Source organism: Bufo gargarizans, chromosome 8 (genome assembly GCF_014858855.1).
Source record: "Bufo gargarizans isolate SCDJY-AF-19 chromosome 8, ASM1485885v1, whole genome shotgun sequence".
In the NCBI taxonomy this organism is placed as follows: domain Eukaryota; kingdom Metazoa; phylum Chordata; class Amphibia; order Anura; family Bufonidae; genus Bufo; species Bufo gargarizans.
Window position 1 is genome coordinate 48,945,308 of NC_058087.1, and position 20,585 is coordinate 48,965,892.

At 41.9% G+C, this 20,585-nt stretch overlaps 1 protein-coding gene across 1 annotated transcript in view; it reads right to left on the reverse strand.

Annotated features, from left to right (window-relative positions):
- Nucleotides 1–20,585, reverse strand: part of USP40 (ubiquitin specific peptidase 40) — a 63,722-nt gene that overhangs the window by 19,205 nt on the left and 23,932 nt on the right. Inside the window, 11 exon segments of the mRNA XM_044304120.1 lie at nucleotides 15–65; nucleotides 169–226; nucleotides 433–559; nucleotides 669–988; nucleotides 3,383–3,453; nucleotides 8,972–9,056; nucleotides 11,053–11,224; nucleotides 12,697–12,778; nucleotides 12,875–13,148; nucleotides 15,902–16,012; nucleotides 17,266–17,349. Of these exon segments, the coding sequence (XP_044160055.1) occupies nucleotides 15–65; nucleotides 169–226; nucleotides 433–559; nucleotides 669–988; nucleotides 3,383–3,453; nucleotides 8,972–9,056; nucleotides 11,053–11,224; nucleotides 12,697–12,778; nucleotides 12,875–13,148; nucleotides 15,902–16,012; nucleotides 17,266–17,349 (1,435 nt within the window).

Consider the following 20,585-nt stretch of genomic DNA (forward strand, 5'->3'; position numbering starts at 1 on the left):
CATTGGCATCTCACCCGGTGGGAGCAGCTTTCCGCTTTTATGCACAGGTCTCAGGCAGGCTTCGCCTAATATGGAAAAACAAAAATCCAACCTGTAAGACTAAGAGCGAGGTTCATGCACAACAAAAGCAAACCTGTCAAAGTGTGAACAGAGAAGTGAATTGCTTACCGCATTCCCCTTCTAGCCCCAACAGTTCAGCTGCTCTTCTGCGGAGACTTAACATGGTCTGAAAACAAAAAAAATTGAAAAAAGTTCAAAAGAGTCTTCCCATTATTCTTCACCATTTCCTAAACTGTAGATGGCAAGCTCCGATGACAAAAGACTAATGGTTTCCTCGTGTCTTCACACGGACTATACTGATCAGCTGGAAGGCAATTACTATAGCAGAGAGGAAAACGGACAGATGAAGAATATAAAATCTTAGTGACTCACAGAATCAGGGTCTGCAGTAATTTGAACGATTCTCTTCTCAGATCCTGTACTGTACCAGTCCTGGACTTGGATGTAGTATAAGCTCGGGTCAACAGCCATCTCTTTTCCCGCAGCAAGAACCATTTCTCTGAAATGAAAAGTTATCCTTTATATGGTAACCATCGTAAGTAAAGAACTTTTCCTATCAAATAAACGTTGTCTGTGTATACACCATCCTAATTGGGTTGAGTTCTTACCCCTCTTCATGGGAATCTAGTAGAAGAAGGGAGCTTCCGTCTCTGAGGCCCAACATTTTGAGGGTTTTGTTCATATCTTCCATGGCAAAAACACTCCAGCCCTCGCTGGTTTCTGTGGAAGGGGAGCACAACAATGACTCTTTTGAGGGGCTCCCGGCCAATGTCTGCTGCAGGTCTCTCAACTGAAAGTTGGACGGGAAAACTCTCTGACATTCCGAGTACTTCTGCGAGCAACTGCTGCTTTCGGCTTGACATGGACGCATGATTGTTAGAAGAAGAGGAGCACAGTCGGCTCCGCTCTGCACACACAGACCGCCAACCTGCATTGCAAATGAAAGGAGGTTTCAGTGCATATCGTTAGCACAGGAACACATCAGCCCCACAAAAGCCGATACTAAGATTCATTGTTGACTCTTTCAGACAGAGCATAAAGTTGCCTCATAAAACGATGCAGTAACAAGGAGTCAAAGATTGTGCACTGATAGTTTTTAGGGCAGGACAACAAAATTTAATTTTTGCAATCAATAGGATATATATATATATATTTTTTTTTTTAATAGGCTACATGCACATGACCATATCCGTTTTGTAGTCCACAAACCGCGGATGTTAAGTGAAATATGGCTTTTAGCCAGAACCTCATCCGGATGACCACACAAATATGCCTAATAATTGGACCCAGTGGTATTCACCCATTCAGTATGGCCAGTAGCATTGTGTTCCTTGTTAGCATATCTAAGGCAGTTGAACAACATCCTCTTGACCAAGAGATGGGGGAAGATATTTGGGTGGTCACAGGGTGGAGTCTATGGTGGGGGGCTGGGACACAGGAAGATATAGGTGAAAGTTGGGAGGGAGGCAGAGACCCTGCCACCCACTGGAACAACAGCACTTCAGGAGCAAGCTAAGTTATATGTGTGGGTATGTATACAAGTATAATATCCCAGTAGACTTTATATGCATACATACAGATATTTGTAGTCGGCGATTGTATTACCAATAGACTCTGTTTATGCAGGAGTCTCTATATGTACATGTACTAATGGTCAGGTACTGGATGTGAGTTGGTTAGAAGAGTAGATCCAGTAGACTGTATATTGGTGGACTCTGGATGTACTGTATATACATACACATTATTAGCCACATTTGCTTAGCATCCAGGGTGGGCAGGAACGGAGGGGGCTGTGTGTGGTGGTGTCCTCTATGTATTGTGTTATCTGTATCTTTATGTATAATGTCCATCACTTTGTCATCTCTATGTTATCAGTAAACTATTTTTATATACAAGTATCTGCGAGGGTTGTGTGTTGCTCCTGGGGTATATGAGGGACTGGAGGAGGTGTAATTATACACAGGATATTCGGGTTGTATGGGAAACAAGGGCAACATGCTAGGAATAGAATAGAAGGGATGGAAAACGGAGATCTACATAAATCTCCATTTCCCAAGAAGCAAAAATCCCCTCTTCAGCGGATCCACAAAATATGGATACCTTCTGCATTTTTCTCAGTCCCATTAATAGAAATGGCTATTCTTGTCTGCAAACGGACAATAATAGGACACCTTCTATAATTTTCAGGACAGACATACGGATGCAGACAGCACATGGAAGACACGGATCCAAAATGCAGTTGTGCGCATGAGGCCTTATTCATAATGCTCTTTGAGAAAGGCTGGCAGGATAAGGCGGTGCGACTGTCTCTTCCGGCTGTCACCAAAACCCCAGCATTCAAAAATGATATATGATATATACTACTGGGTCATGGCCGTCATTGCCATCTTCCGCAACTTTATATCTGGGACTGGTCTGGCAGTTGTCAAATAGGAGTATGTGTCACAACCTTTGCAACTAAAAGTGATACATTCAGAATCCTTTGCGACAGGTCATCACTTGCTAATATGGATCCGCAATTTTTGCGGAACGGGGGCAGACCCATTCATTTCAATGGGCCCACAAAAGATGCGGACAGAACACAAAAAATATGAAGCAAGCCCAAGGAATAGCGCTGGCCCTGTGCGTTCCGCAAAATGCGGAATGCACACGGCCGGCATCAGTGTTCTGTGGATCCGCAATTTGTGGATGCTGATGCTCATCAGGCTACAAGATTAAACATGTATTTATTAAGTCTAAAAAGTTTTTTTTGTTTTGTTTAGGCTACATGCATACGATGACATCCTTATGCAATCTGTTTTTTTTGCGGATCCATTGTAACAATGCCTATAACAGACCAGTATAGGACATGTTCTATTTTTTTGCGGGGCTACGGAACGGACATACTGATACATTTTTTGCGGACCCATTGAAATGAATGGGTCCGCATCCTATCCTCAAAAATAAATAAAAATAATGGATACAGAAACAAACAACGTTCGTGTGCATGTAGCCTTAATATCACTAGGATCTGCCATCACTTTATATTCAGTGGGGGTCTGACCTCTGGTCCTACACAGACCCGGAGACTGAAGGAATTCAGTAGAACGGAGCTGTGCTGCAGGTTCCTTGTACAGGGACGGTGACCTTAATTGGTAAGTGCGCCACAGGTCAGACCACCACCCATCATAATGTAACACCATATCTTCACTTTACAAGATGGGAATATCCATTTAGGTACAATTTGCCTACTAAAGAAGAACTCTCACAAAATATGCCATACATATTTATGCGGTTCAGATTGCCGGAAACTTGGTCAAAATAATTTCAAGCTGTGCCTTACCTGCTTTCCATTCCAAACAAATATATCACATCCATCGTGCACTCCAACACTCACGAGATTTTGCTCAGCATCTAGAAAAATGATGAAACATAAAAGGTATAAGGTTTGCTTATAAGAACAAATGTAAATGAAAATGTATCTGATAAGAGGCACAACGGACACCCGGATAACAGAGAGGTCAAGGGTCTCTGTTTCCCATGCCTAAAGTGGAAAAAAGGTAAAATAAGAAAAGAGAATAATAAAAGAAAATGGCAGATAGGTGCCCTACTAAAGCAGGAAGGTCTGCCTCCTACAGACACTAAGCTAGAAACGGATTAGTGTCTGCAGGAGGGGTATAGCTGAGCGGAGGAGCTAACACTTTTTTGCTTAGTGTCGCCTCCTAGTGGCAACAGCTATACCCATGGTCTCCTGTGTTTCTTGAAATAATACAAGCTAGAAATCGCATCCAGTCACTTACCCAGAACAGTGCACCGCAGGTAAATGTACATAAGCTGCCTGTATTGATCAGAACAATCATACAGTACATCTAACTGGTTGCTTTATACATATTATAGGTCTAATAATGTATCGACAACTGCAATAAAGCAACCTGGAGACATATTGTACATCCTCTCAAATATGTAACCCAAAAAACTTACTTGACAGGGTTAAGTTACAGCTAACTGTATATGATATATATGCTTCTGTAAGGAGGAGGTGCCTTTCGTACAATTAAGGTCCATTCACACGTCCGTAAGCGTTTTGCGGATCCACAAAACGTGGACACCGGCAATGTACATTCTGCATTTTGCGGACCGGACATCACCGACACTATAATAGAAAATGCCTAATCTTGTCCACAATTGCGGATCGGGGAAGGAAATGCGGCCTCGGAAGTGCGGATCCGCATTTTCAGATTCGGGCAGCACATCGTGCGGCCCCATAGAAATGAATGGGTCCACAATTCCTTTCCGCAAAATGCAGAACAGAATTGCGGGGGTGTGAATGGAGCCTTACTGTGAAGAGTAGGCAATTCCCACCAAGTCTGTCTTTCATATGAACAGAGAAATGATTGGTTTATCAGAGTCTGCAAAGGTTTTGTGGACTGGACAACGGCTGGTGTGAACGGCCTACTCTTGTGAAAATAGGTTACAGCTTCCTTACCTTTATATACTCAATACTAACACTATTCCACTGGCGCTTGTGCTCACCTTGTCCGTCTATGCTGCGGTATCGCAGTAGTACCGCACTCCCTGCTGCTTAAAAAGAGAAAACTGCACAGTACAAATAGTATATAGGATACTGCGCACCTCCTCTCCGATAATCACACTGATTCCCCCACTACAGGCAGCCACTAACACATGTCAATCCAAATCCAAGTTGATACTGTATCCGTGGCTAATGTTTTCTTCATCCTTCTCTGTGGGTTTTAATTCCGGGAATATCGGTCAGGTATCTATAGCATGGAGCGCACCCCGGCTGGTGGCGCCGCTCCGTGTAGTTTAAAAGCTCGCAGCTCACGTGGAGCAACTAGTGACGTCACTATTAGAGCCACGGAGAGTCGTGAGTGCCAAATTTCCAACGCGTTTCGAACAGTACGCTGTTCTTCGTCAGGGACTCAATCTGGCTCCCATAGATACCTTACTTATATACTCCGTCGGACTTCCTATCTTAACCCTTCCCTCTCCGTCTCGAATGATCACATATTTAAAACCAGCAACGATTTTATTATCCATTTCTGACCGCATATAGCTCCATTTCTACATCTTACTGCGGTTTTCATGCTCTCACTCTCATCAAACGCAAATAGCTCTATTTTAGCATTGAAACCCATAGGTACTAATGTGTTCATATTAAAGATCCATTTTGTGTCTGCTCTTGACATTTAATATAATCCCCTCCTCGTTTATCCATATTAACCATCTCCAAGCCAGAAAATGTGGACCCTCCAAATTTACCCTCATGTTTTTCTACATGTCTTGATAGTGGGTACACATCAAATTTTCTCTGAATGTTATACATATGTTCTCCTATTCTTTTCTTTAATTGCCTTTTTGTACGGCCAATATAGATTTTACATTTACCACATGGACATGTGATCGCATATATTACCCCCCGGCTATGGCAAGTAATGTGTTGTCTAATCTTGTATTTATATGATCCATCTTTGTTTTCTATTCCAACTTGTTTTTTATTATTATTTTGGGATTTTTTTACACCCCATGCATCTTTTACAATAGAGAGAAGCCTTTTACAGCGCATTTATTTTCTATCTTTTGACTACCCATAGCCACACATGCCCCTGTGGATGCTATCATATTACCTATGCTTTTTGCCTTCAGATACACAAATCTCGGAGTATCTGGAATATAAGTTCCAATTATTTTATCTTCTTTCAGAGGGCCCCAATATCTATTAATGATCGTTTTAAAAGGTTTTGTTTGACCATTATAGGGTATAATAATAGGTGGAATGGTTTATTTAATTTTTTTTTCTCGTTTAAACATTTTTTTTTATCTCCTTTATCTTCCTACAGCGTTTGTCTGTTCAACTGTCCTATTTTAATTTTTTGATCTATCAATTTTTCTTTATCATATCCCTTGGACTCAAATTTCTTCTGCATGTATTCCGCTTCTTTTATATATTCTTCTATCTGGGTACAATTCCTTCTAATGCGTAAAAACTGACTTCTCGGTATGTTTTCGAGCCATCATGGAAGATGACAACTTTCTTTAGAAATAAAGCATCAGTTGGTTTATTAAACGTTTTGGTACATATTTTATCCCCCTCAACATAAATAGATAAATCTAAAAAATGTATTTCTTTAGTGCTAAAACTGGGTGTAAATTCTAGATAAAAATCATTTTTATTTATACTTAAAAAAAAAAAACCTCTAATAAGACTTCTTCGCCACCCTTCCCAAAAAGAAAAATCACGTCATCAATAAAACGCTGCCAGAAGACGAGAAACGCACGGAGCTCGCCATTCAGATGTATAAAATGTTCTTCCCACAATCTCACATATAAATTGGCGAACCCCGGTGCAAACCTCGTCCCCATCGTGGTCCCCCATGTCTGGAGGTAAAAATCTTCCTTAAAAATAAAATAATTCCTCTGCAAAATAAACATAATGCATTCCCCTATGTATTCAATTATCATTTTGGGCATCTTACCTTTTTTTATGTAAGAAAAATTGCGCCGCATCACATCCCTTTTTATTTTCAATAACCGTGTATAGCGATTTGACATCTAATGTACCTATTATATACCCTGCCTTACACCTTTTTTTATAATTTTCTGTAGGGTCACTTTTTAGTCACTTATATGTTTTCTCATCCCCTAATATATTTTTTGCCTCTTTATCATAATCCTCTCTATTCATAACAACAATGCCCCCACCCTTATCTGCTGGACGAATGATAATCTTTTTATTCTCTTGCATGGAGATAACCGCTTATCTTTCCTTTCTTGTGATATTAGTAATATATTTAGGATTTTTTGGCTTTTTTATTTTCCTTATCTCCTTCGTTACTAAATTCATGAAGGTATTAAAAGGCAGGTGAATATTCTTGTAGGGGCTGATATTTAGATTTCGGCTTTAAGTCCGAATGTTTGAAATTATTACCAGGTTCAAAACCTCAAAAAAGTTCAAAAGCTCGCGCTCAAGTGGAGCAACTAGCTTGGAGATGGTTAAAATGGATAAACGAGGAGGGGATTATATTAAATGTCAAGAGCAGAAACAAAATGGACCTTTAATATGAACACATTAGTACCTATGGGTTTGAATGCTGAAATAGAGCTATTTGCGTTTGATTAGAGTGAGAGCATGAAAACCGCAGTAAGATGTAGAAATGGAGCTATATGCGGTCAGAAATGGATAATAAAATCGTTGGTGGTTTTAAATATCTGATCATTAGAGACTGAGAGGGAAGGGTTAAGATAGGAAGTCCGACGGAGTATATAAGTAAGGTATCTATGGGAGCCAAATTGATTCCCTGATCAAGAACAGCGTACTGTTCGAAGCGCGTTGGGCATTTGGCACTGCCGACTTTCCCTGGCTCTAATAGTGACGTCACTAGTTGCTCCACGTGAGTGCAAGCTTTTGAACTATACGGAGCGGCGCCACCGGCCGGGGCGCGCTCCATGCTACAGATACCTGACCGATATTCCCGGAATTAAAACCCACAGAGAAGGATAAAGAAAACATTAGCCACGGATACAGTATCAACAGCAAGGTAATCTTGGATTTGGATTGACATGTGTTAGTGGCTGCCTGTAATGGGGGAAATCGGTGTGATTATCGAAGAGGAGGTGCACAGTATCCTATATACTATTTGTACCTTTATATACTCACTGGTGAAGCACAGCAATTGTTTTTTTTATACATTGTGATTATTGTATATAAAGAGGTACCGTATTTTTCGCTATAAGACACATTGGACTATAGGACACACCCCAGGTTTAGGCAACAGAAAGTGAGAAATATATTTTCCAGGTCCTCTTTGAAGGGAATGTGGTTTACTGAAGTGGGGTCAAGGTCAGTAACTTTAGGGGGTAACGTGGGGAGGGGGGGGGGGAATAGTTTTGGTCAGCTCTTGTTACCCTTACCGTGCCATCTGCTGACCATTGTAACAACCAGCAATGGCGCACGTGCGTGGTCACCTCATTAAATGTACCTATCCAAATAGATGTGTCTCCTGTCATTACTGTTGCATCTGGCCATGCTTCTTGATCTGCTAAATTATTTTTAAATATTTGTCTGTGACATACACACACAGTTCTGGTACACACACACACACACACACACACACACCTGTACTATACACATACACACACACACACACACACACACACATCACTGCCGTACACAGATACAGCTCTGTCACACACACATACAGCCCTGCTACACACACACACACACACACAGCTCTGCTACACACATCCAGTTCCATTACACAAATACAGCTCTACTACACACATCCAGTTCTGTTACACACATACAGCTCTGCTACACAAATCCGCACACACACTTCTCTTTAATAAAAACTCACATTTCCCTGCACTAGTGCCGGCTGTATAGTTCTGGCTCCTCCCCTTGATGAGTGCAGATGCACAGCTACCTCACTGATTGGGCGAAGCGCTCAAATGTGCGCTCTGCCGAATCATGAAGGAAGCAGTCAGGGGGTTGGCCATGCTGGATCTCTCTGACGTTTATAAGACACAGGCAATTTTTAAGAAGATTTTTTCTTGCTAAAAAAGTGCGTCTTATAAAGCAAAAAATATGGTGTCTCCCAAGGAAAGAGGACCATCTCGCACCACCTTGTGGAAGGGACTCCCTAGGAGTCAAAATCAAACTTTTTAACAAGCCTTGGGACATGACAAGGGAAACTAGCCAAGCCAAATATCCCTCCGTAGACAGTCGTTTCGCGTGCTTGCCCCTCGTCAGTACGGAGTATGCATCTTAGGTAGGGCACCGACTCTATTTAAAAAGACTAGCTGTACATGGAGACTTACAGGAAGTGCTCGATGGTATGGACCATTGTACAGACCGGACACTTTCTATACATTGTTTGCTGCACCCAGTACATATTTAGGTATTTCTAATACTCACCACAAAGGTCCTGGAAGACATGTAATCCTGCAGGTAGAAGTTTTGCAATGCTCAGAATATGTCCTTCTACTGATGGATCTAAAAGCTGTAACAATACAAGTGTAAAAAAAATACAGACACAATATAATGACATTATTAAAATATTTTCATCATAAACTTTTATACATTTTCATGTTTAAAAAAATCCACAAAGTGCAGTACATACATGTGGGATGATATGTGGATTCAAGAACACACATTAGAGATGTTACACTGCTGCAGATTTGCATCTCACTTACTCTGATGAGAGAGATGAAATAATGCAGTAAAAACCTCATGCAACTCCACATGTTAAAGGGGCTGTCCACAGGATAGGGGATAAGTGTCTGATCTGTGGGGGTTTGACCTCTGGGATCCCCACTAATTACAAGAACAGGGGTGTAACAATACAGCCTGGACCGCAGCGGCTCCCTGTGACGATACGCTGGCTTGCGCTCCAGCGTGGAACACACCGACCGCCTGTGTTGTTACGCTGGCTTGCGCTCCAGCGTGGAACGCAGTGGCCGCCGGGCCGTCTGTGACTCCGCCCACTTACCATTCAGCCCTTAAATTGAAGGCAGGTGCTAAGCAGGGTATTCCACTAATGGAGTGCGCACCCTGCTAGCTCCATGGTATCTGAAGACTCTGTCCACCTATCCAAACCTGGATGCCTAACTACATTGTGAAGGACTGTCTACCTTCTTGCCACTGGCTTTCTAGCCAGGACCAACTAACCGCAAGTATATGCCTGTTACCTGCTCTGATTAATGTCCTGGAACTCAGAGTGAACCTACTGCATAGTGTATACTAAACTGTGGACATGCTATACTAACTCTGAACCTACTGCATAGTATATATCAAACTGTGGACATGCTATACTAACTCTGAACCTACTGCATAGTGTATACTAAACTATGGATATGCTAGATTAACTCTGAACCTATGGCATACTATATACTAAACTGAGGACATGCTATATACTAACCTTGAACCTATGGCATACTATATACTAAACTGAGGACATGCTATATACTAACTCTGAAGCTATTGCATACTAGATGCTAACTCTGAACGTTGCACAAGCTTATACTAACTCGTGACTCCTGTAATTCTGAGAGTCCCCCCTTACCATCAGTAAAACTAATTAGATGGATAGCGGTAAATGATTTTGTTACCCCAAACTCTCCGCCTAAGACTGAGAGTGACGCCTGGGGTACATACTGAGTAACCGCGAATCCCACAGCCAAACACAAGGGTGGTGGGATAATAGTGGATGTCCATTGCTTCCGCAGTTGAGATCCTAACTGATCAACTAGGTGCGTTACAAGGGGTCATGTGTCCCCCATTTGACTTGACCGCCAGTCAAGCATACATGCCAACGCTGCATTCAAAGCTATAGAACTGCTGAAGATTGCGGAGTACAGCACTATCTGTGGAATACCCATAGAGCGGCAGTGTACATGCTTGGGAACGCTGTGTAAATCAAATGGGGGGACACAAGACCCCTGTTCTTGTTCAGGCATCAGCAGTTGCAGATAGATAAGTGGTAATTTCGAAAGGGCTTCTCTGCAGACTTTGTCTGCGGCGTGTAAACCGAGCCTCATTAAACTCTACACAAAACCCAATTATTCAACTTGCAATGGAGTTTTAACATCTTCTCTACCCACTCCCCATGAAACAAATGCCAAGATCAGCAGAGTCTCATTCCAGTCCAAGATCATTCTTTTGTTTGCTACATTCACGACATGGAATCATTGTTAATGTCACCTCTGATAAATGACTCTGCCACCCACAGAGCGCTCCTGAAAAGAAAGAAGGCAAAAGAAATCTGGGAATCCGTGCCCGTCCTCATTCCTGTCTATAGAGTCAAATAATGTGACCTAATAATTGTTTTATACAAATATATTGTAGAAATGTTACAAATAATTCTGTTTTATGCAAAAGCACACGCAAAGAATGCAAAGTAATAAAAAAAAATCCAGCGGGAATAAAAAAATAAATAAAATAAGGAGCAGACAGAATTTAAAATACTGGAGCAATGTAATGTTTAATGACAATATTACCTGGAAAACGGTTTGCCTGAAGTCCCCAACAGTCCCGCGCTGGTCCACACCGATATCAAGAGTAGCATCTCCTTGGGAAGTCACTGGATGCAGAGCACCATTATTCAAACGGTAGCAAGACGACAAGTGGAGGCGCAGGTTCATGCAATTGGCTTTCCTGTCAGACTCCAATCTAAGAAGTTAGAAAATGTTAGAAAGTGTTATGAAACTTCTCGCATTATGTGTAGTATGGCTTTCTAGGGAAATAAGAAAAATCAATTTCCATTGTAATTCTTTATAACTCTTAAGAATAAACCAAAATACATGAAAGAACTAAAAAACACTTACAATTTTGAAGAACATTTTCATGTTTTCTTCCAGTCCAGGTTTAATAACTCAAAAAAAATCAAATTCTTTAACCTCCTAACAGTCACAATAAAATTGGAAATATCCTCCCCAAAATATCACTTTTTTATTGTAGATTTTTAAGTCTGAAGTAAATACTGTTGGCACACAACTCCAGGCACAAAACTGCATTGCTAACTCCTTAGCGACATAACTAGTTTTAGTTTATTTCCTATCTCAGACAATGGGGGGCAAATCGCTAGAATATGCTCCCATTGTCTGATAGGTTCAGGTCCCAGAGGTGGGACCCGCACCTATCTCGTAAACTGAGACAGCAAAGTTAAGGAGGACGCACCGCTCATTTCTACAGGGGCCGTTGAAAATAGTCAAGCGCATTCCAAGCTTTCAAACAAGACCACAGCATTATCTCCACTACATCGGAAGATATAGCTGTGAGAAATTTGATTGGCAGTAAATGCAGCTGAAAGTGAAAGTAAAAGCAGGTTTCACTGTTTTCAGTCCTGACCTGATTTTTAACAGCTATATCTCCTGAGGTAGTGATTCCGGTCGTTTGAAAGCTTGAAATGCCAGTTTTGAAACAAGACAAGGCCCATATCTCTAGCTGCTACCAATCCTGAGATATAAGCAGCTAAAACAGCCCTCGTCCCTCAATCTGAACTTTTAAGTCCTTTTCTCAAAACTAGCAATCGCTTGTTTGCTTGTTCATCAGATAACCTGCAGCGGGCAGCAGTCACAGGAACAGTGTTAACACTGACACTCACAGTACGGTGCGGAGTTTAACATTTTAATATAGTTAAATACAGTACAAGTTCCTAATTATAATTTAAAGTATTTATTAATAGGGGTTGTGGAAATGGGAAATTGCTATCCACAGGATGGGGAATAAGGGATAGGGATAATCTTACCAGTGGGGGCCATGGATCATGAGAATGGGTGTCCCATGGGCAGTATAAATGGAACGGCAGGTTGAGCATGTGTGCCGCCCCTCTATTCATTCTCTATTAGATTCCCAGAAATTCAGCACTCTGTTATCTCTGGCAGTCCCACTGAGAATGAATGCTCGACCCCCATTTTTGTTATTGTGGGTATCCCAGTGGACAGGCCCCCACTGATCAGATGCATATCTCCTATCTTGTTTATAGGGGACACATTCATATCATGACATAGCCCCTTTAAATATTATATTATTTAACAAAATATAATATTCAAAGAATACAAATGCAAGTAAAGATTGTCCTCAAAAGGGAATCAATACCAGTACAAGTGAAGTGAAACGGAAAGCTGGAAATTAAAACATGCCTTTTCTGTTGAAGCTCCTCATTAAGTTGATCCATCTGGTGTAGGAGGTATTCAGGGACTCCATACCAAGCATTGCCTTTAGCTATTAAAAAAAAAATATATATATATATATAAATCCTACTATACATATTGCTAGTACGATACTACATGAGCGGGCACCCGTCGTACATAGGATTACCTTCCTGTGGTCTCTTTAGTTGGCTTTTGCGGTAGAATAGCATATACGCACTCTCCTTTCCCTGAAACTGTTTCTCAATGCCCTTTTCCTGGATGCACTGCACTGCAGAGTCATTGAAGTCGAACCAGTGACTACAACTTCTTTGTGGAGGGGCCATTTTTCCTGTATTACTTGGCTTACAACACTGCGGATCTGTGCCGTTCACCGAATGAGCCAAACCAACCATAGAACCATCTGAGCTCAGCTGAAAAATGGAGGTATGGTTCTGCAGGAACTAGAAATAAAAGATACAACAATACAGAGATCTAGGATGATCTCTTAAAGGCTATGTACACCTTTTACATTATTGCATTGCACTTATTTTGAGCTAAAAATCAATTGGTCTTTATTAAAAAATATGGAATCTATTCTTTTGTACATAGCTGAGACGCTCTGCTAGCAGCCTGTGTATTTTCAGTCTTTTCCGTCATTTGGGGAGCTGACAGGCTCCTTGACTCTGCTCTCTGACATTATAAACACTCATTATAGCTCAGTTCCTATCTTACTGATAAGCATGTGGCTTAAATAAGTGTTTATGACCTCTTAGTAGTTCAGAGATGAGGGTTATTAGATGACCGGCACAAAGTAAAGGGGAAAGTACCAGTCACACAGTTAGGGGGCATTCACACACGACTCATTCATTTCAATGGGGCCGCAAAAGATGTAGACAGCAAACTGTGTGCTGTCCGCATCCGTTGTTCCATTCCGCGGCCAGGCAAAAAGAATAGCCATTTTTTATGGAGCGTCGGTCATGTGCAGTCCACAAAATGCGGAACGCACACACAGCCGGTATATCCATGTTTGTAAATCCGCAATTTGTGGACCACAAAACATGGTTGTGTGAATGTAGCCTTAGAAAAAATTTACCCTTTATGACAGAATGGCTTAATTTTAATAAAGGCCAATTATAAATATGATTTTTAGCCAAAAATGTGTAAAATGCAATCAAACAAAAATTGCCTCTGAAGGTGTACATAGCCATTAAAGTACTGGATCACAGATGTAAGGCGTTTTCTACGGTACTTTACATTTTTATATGGACATACTTCATTTATGTAAAGGAGAATTGGAAAGAAAATAGGGAGAAGTCAAACACGATAGAAGTAAGGCAGGGTGTAGGGGCACAACATTGTACCATGTTATTACTGCAATTTCAATTACCATACTTTCCATAAAGGTGACATAAATAATGGTAACAGTGTCAGCAATAACTACTGATCGTTAAGAGGTTTCACACAAAATTGTAGCAAGGCCACCCACCCCTAAACTATCTCAGCAGCTTGCTGGGTGCAAACATACAAATATCTTCACACAAATGCAGCGCATAAAACCATACACTCCTATCACTGTGTTTAGCACTTATAGGGTGAATCTAAAATCTCTATACCTAGGAAATGGTAAACTGCCACTTTATTTCCCAAAACATGCTCTACCTGACGGCCATTACTTCTACTGGACTATTATAGGGGTTATCCCACGATTTAGCCATGTAGACAGGGCTCCGTCAGAAGCATGGAAGTAAATACAGACGTGAGCAACACTGCTCCACTCGGAGACGTCCTTTCTCTTGGGATCATGAGGGGCCCCAGCAGCTGTACAACCCTCTCCCCCCACAATCCATTATTTATCATCTATCCTGTGGATAAACCCTTTAAAACACATATTATACATCTAATGTTTTGCATTTAAAGTAGAGCTGTCACCACAAAATGTTATGCAATTTGAAAGCACCATGTTGTAGAGCAGGAGAAACTGAGCAGATTGATGTACATTTTTATGGGAAACGATTCAGTAAAGCCTGTATAAAGCCTAATATTATACATTTATACCTCCTGTGAACAGCTATCGGTACAGGAGGGAGGCGTTATCAGTGATTAGTAGCACTGGGTGTATAAGTGTGCATAAGAGATAGCTGTCAAGCACTGATACCACCTCCCTCCTGTACCGCTAGTTCTTCACAGGTGGTGAACAAAATCAAAGATAAAAATGTATAAATTACTAAACTTTACCGAATTATTTCCCACAAAAATATATATCAATCTGCTTAGCTCCTCCTGCCCTATAACACAGTGCATTGCATTTTGAGGTGACAGGTCCTCTTTAATTGCATAAAATTATGACAGGTCGTCTTTAAAGGGGGTTGTCCCACAAAAAAAAATATCCTACAGCTTTCAAACCAGCATCAGGATCTGAATTCTTTTGTAATTGCTTGTAATTAAAAAATGTGTATAGCCAATGAGTTATTCAATAAAATGTATCTGTATAGCGCCACCTGCATTTTTTTTTTTCTTATTTCTTTGACCTGCCCACTGAGATGGCCGCACATGCTCAGTTTCATCCTTCAACTGCCTCCTGAGCTGTGATAGGGAGAGAGCCCCTGCAGAATAGACACGCCCCCTGAGCTGTGATAAGGAGAGCTGAGACACGCCCTCTGAGCTGTGATAGGGAGAGCATGGACACGCCCCCTTCGCTCCAGCAGAAACGACACTCCCCTTGAGCTGCCAGCATGATATAAATCTAGCAGAGCAATGAATGGGGAGATCTCTGGATCCATGTGAGGTACAGGGCTGGTTCTAGCTTTGCTAGAAAGAGGTTGCCATGTACTATATGATCTCTACATTAGTCATGGAATAACCCCTTTAACTGCGTTCCATAAAACTATGACAAAGAGTTACAGTTCTACAAAATGCAAGAGATTAATGCAAAAACAGAAAAATTACCAAAATTGTCACGTGGGGAATACAATCCATTTCCGGTTTACTTTGGTCTCCAAGTACTCCCACCTGTGGACCTTGGAGGACCAATTCAGAAATCAGGGAACTATAAAGTTCACTACTGCCCATGTACATAGATTTTTGATGCACCATGTAAGCCGAACAGAGAAAAACAAGTGTCTATATACCTATCCTTACACTTAACAATATAAACTGATGTAATAGAAAAGGGTCCAATGTGCCTAGATCAGGTATCCCTGTTTAATACTTGTACCTTCCGGAGGGCTCCATGCTGCTTCCTATAAGCCCTATTCCAGGAAAATCCTGTGTGCTCCAGCAGCTTTTGACTCAGTTGATCCATGGGAACCATTTTATCAACACCAGCCTAGGGAAAAAAAAGCAAGTCTAAAAAAAAAAATGCCTCAAAAGATGCCTTTATGAGTGGATTTTATTCATTTTGGGTTAAAAATCCTTTTTCTATTGGTCTTTATTAAAAATGTTCAGCTGTTTCTGAGATACAAGAGATAAAACAGTCTGTTTTCTTTGAATCGTATCATCTGACAGTTCATGTGTAGCTCTAATCTCTGATCTCCAGACCATACAAACACTTATTGTAGCTTCATTATTATCCAATTGATAAGAATATGGCTTAAATAGGCGTTTAGGAGGTCAGGGGATCAGAGATAAGAGCTAACAAATGAGCAGTCGGATGATGGGATTCAAATAAAACACAAATAACAGCTTGTAAACATAGTGATTTTTGACTCTAACTTGGCATCTCAGAAACGGCTAAACATTTTTAATAAACACCAATTGAAAAAAATCATTTGTAGGCCAAAATGAATAAAAACGCAATTAAAAAAAAAATGCAATAAAAAGTGCTGTCCGCATCTTTTGCGGCCACACTGAAGTGAATGGGTCCACATCCGAGTCGCAAAAACTGCGGCTCGGATGCGGACCAAAACAATGGTCGTGTGCATGAGGCCTTAATGTTTTGTGCAAAAGTGGAAAGGGAAAGGAGTGCTTAAAATATTCCCTTCAGACCCCCCCCAAAAAAAAAAAAAACACAAAAATATATTTTTGTAACTGCAAAATACGTATTAGGATTATACAATAAAGACAGGCATAAATAAAAGGCTAATGGGATAGAAGCATCAAGGGTCAAAACAATAGTAAAGCTTAGAAATATGTGGTCAGGGCATGCACTGGGTGTCAGACCTCTTATTGGGCCTATACACAGAAGCAGGATACAACATTTAGAGGTATAGTTGCCCACAGTCTAGAATTTTCCAGGACTATCCTGAATTTTCAGAGCCAATCCCAGAAAATTTGTGTTGTCCTGGCTCAAAAATGGGCAGGGTCCATGTAAACCTTTCCCAGATGTACGAGTTCCTGGATGGATTTCGAGTGGGCCGTGGGCAGGTCCTAAATGCCCCAAACTTACCAACAAAAATGTTGATTCGCTAGGAGGAGGCTGGAAGAAATATAGGGGGGGGGGGGGAATAACAGGCAATTCAAGTAAAAAGGGGGCGTGCGCCTAAGGTGATGGAAGTGGCAGATATCTGTGACTGCACAGACTCATTTTATGTTTACACAAACTAAGCAACCTACCAATGTACATATTACTAGAAAACGTACCTCTGCAATAATGGTGGCAAGAATAACAGCAGGACAGTCTTGTTCATCCAACATGTCGCCTGCTTCTCTGCTTTTTTTCTCTTCCTGCATAGAAACCGAAGCGAAAATTTATATAATTTTTTATATACACAATATATATATATATATATATATATATATATATATACACACACACACACACATATACACACACATACATACAGTTGCAAGAAAAAGTATGTGAACCCTTTGGAATGATATGGATTTCTGCACAAATTGGTCATAAAATGTGATCTGATCTTCATCTAAGTCACAACAATAGACAATCGCAGTCTGCTTAAACTAATAACACACAAAGAATTCACCTTACTGGAGTGCTGCTCTGTTTTTCATTGATATTATCCTGGGACGCTATTCCCACTGGAGCTTGCACCCAATCTCCAATATATTCCAAGGTTGGTGCTGCCATTTATTCTTATTTTATATATATAGATATAGATATATATATATATATATATATATATATATATATACACATATACATATACACATACACACACACACTGACCCAAAATATAAATGCAACACTTTTGGTTTTGCTCCCATTTTGCATGAGCTGAACTCAAAGATCTGAAACATTTTCTACATACACAAAAGAGCCATGGCAATACATGGCATATTATGCCCAACCTGCAAAACTATTAGACATGCATACCATCAAATAAAAATACACTGACTAGAGAGTGGAGGTAAACGGCCAAAGCCTGATTTATTAAACAAATACCAAATACAAACTTTTAAGAGCCTAGTCATAAACTCAGACTCCAATACCATAAATATATATATCTATATATCAGAGTCCATCCCATCACGGGACGACTATCATTACTTCACCCAACATCAGGCACGGCCCCAAATACCTACCATACATAAGGGCGGGCGGGAGGGGCACAAAGAGTCCGGCTCCACAGACAGGTTCACATCAAAGACAAGCCCAGCCTGCGGAGCACGGACAATTATAGCCCCCCAACATTCCAATAAGCCAATCAGATGTCGTCTCCAGGGCTCCGCTAACCTTCCCCGAAAGCCTGGGACAACATAGGCTAAAAATCCCACCAATTGCAGGACACTCACTGGGCAGAAATCTTCCTCTGCCCAGTGATCCCACAAGAGCGGGAAACCCTTTTCCCGCCAAATTGCCTCCCAAAATAACTAACCTGTCACCGGGCAGACAATCCCACAGGGCAGACAGCCATCAGGCAAATGCCAGTATGGCCATGCGTCCCCCTCCATAATGTCCGGGGTCCCCTCATTACTCTCAAATATTGTTCACAAATCTGTCTAGATCTGTGTTAGTGAGCACTTCTCCTTTGCCGAGATAATCCATCCCACCTCACAGGTGTGGCATATCAATGTGCTTATTAGACAGCACGAATATTGCACAGGTGTGCCTTAGACTGCCCACAATAAAAGGCCACTCTGAAATGTGCAGTTTGATCACACAGCACAATGCCATAGATGTTGCAACGTTTGAGGGAGCGTGCAATTGGCATGTTGACTGCAGGAATGTCTACCAGAGCTGTTGCCGGTGCAATGAATGTTCATTTTTCTACCATAAGCCATTTCCAAAAGGTGTTTCAGAGAATTTGGCAGTACATCCAACCGGCCTCACCACCGCAGACCACGTGTAACCACACCAGCCCAGGACCTCCACATCCAGCATGTTCACCTCCATGATTGTCTGAGACCAGCCACCCGGACAGCTGCAGCAACAATCAGTTTGCATAACCAAAGAAATTCTGCACAAACTGTCAGAAACCGTCTCAGGGAAGCTCATCTGCATGCTCGTCGTCCTCATCGGGGTCTGGACCTGACTGTAGTTCGTTGTAACCGACTTGAGTGGGAAAATGCTCACATTCGATGACGTCGGGCACATTGGAGAGGCGTTCTGTTCACGGATGAGTCCTGATTTTCACTGTTCAGGGCAGATGGCAGACAGCGTGTGTGGCGTCGTGTGGGTTAGCGGTTTGCTGACGTTAATGTTGTGGATCGAGTGGCCCATGGTGGCGGTGAGGTTATGGTATGGGCAGGCGTATGTTATGGACAACGAACACATGTGCATTTTATGATGGCATTTTGAATGCACAGAGAAACCGTGACGAGATCCTGAGGCCCATTGGTTGTGCCATTCATCCACGACCATCACCTCATGTTGCAGCATGATAATGCATGGCCCCGTATTGCAAGGATCTGTACACAATTCCTGGAAGCTGAAAACATCCCAGTTCTTGCATGGTCAGCATACTCACCGGACATGTCACCCATTGAGCATGTTTGGGATGCTCTGGATCAGCGTATACGACAGCGTGTTCCAGTTCCTGCCAATATTCTGCAACTTGGCACAGCTATTGAAGAGGGGTGGACCAACATTCCACAGGCCACAATCAACAACCTGATCAACTCAATGCGACAGAGATGTGTTGGTGCAAATGGTGGCCACAGCAGATACTGATACAAAAACGTATATAGTGGCTCACCCCCCCCTTTTATACTATGGTAGAGGTGCTCTGCTTTTTGGTGACTCACCCCATCACAAGTCACACCAGATACTGACTGGTTTTCTGACCCCCCCTTCCCCCAGTAAGGAAAAACGGTGCACATTTAAGAGTGACCTTTTATTGTGGGCAGTCTAAGGCCCACCTGTGAAATATTCATGCTGTCTAATCAGCACCTTGATCTGCCACACCTGTGAGGTGGGATGGATTATCTCGGCGAAGGAGAAGTGCTTACAATGGCTGAATGCACACGGCTGACAGCAGGAGTGCATGGCGTCATTGGTTGCATTCGGCCTAACACAGATTTTGGACTGTGATCCCCTCAAGGTTACATGTTGGTCACAGCCAGGAGGCTGCTGGACCATATGGCTAAGTGGAGCTGGAACTAGTCCCTAGTGTGAACAGTGGCTTAGAGGTGAGATAGAGACCTATATGTTAGGGTCCATTCACACATTCGCAAGTGTTTTGCAGTACGCAAATTGCGGATCCGCAAAACACGGACAACGGCCATGTGCGTTCTGCATTTTGCGGACTGCACTTTAATAGAAATGCCTTTTCTTGTCCTTGCCTCCGGACAAGAATAGGACATGTTCTATTTTTTGCGGAACGGAAGTGCTGTCCGCATCTTTTCCGGCCCCATTGAAAATTACTGGGTCCGGATCCGTTCCGCAACGGATCCGGATCCATTTTGTGGACGTGTGAATGGTGAATAGTTGGAGCCCAGACGGGCAGGTGTTTATTTTGTATTTATGCTTTCTGGTGCTGGTGTTGGAACCTCATCCAGTG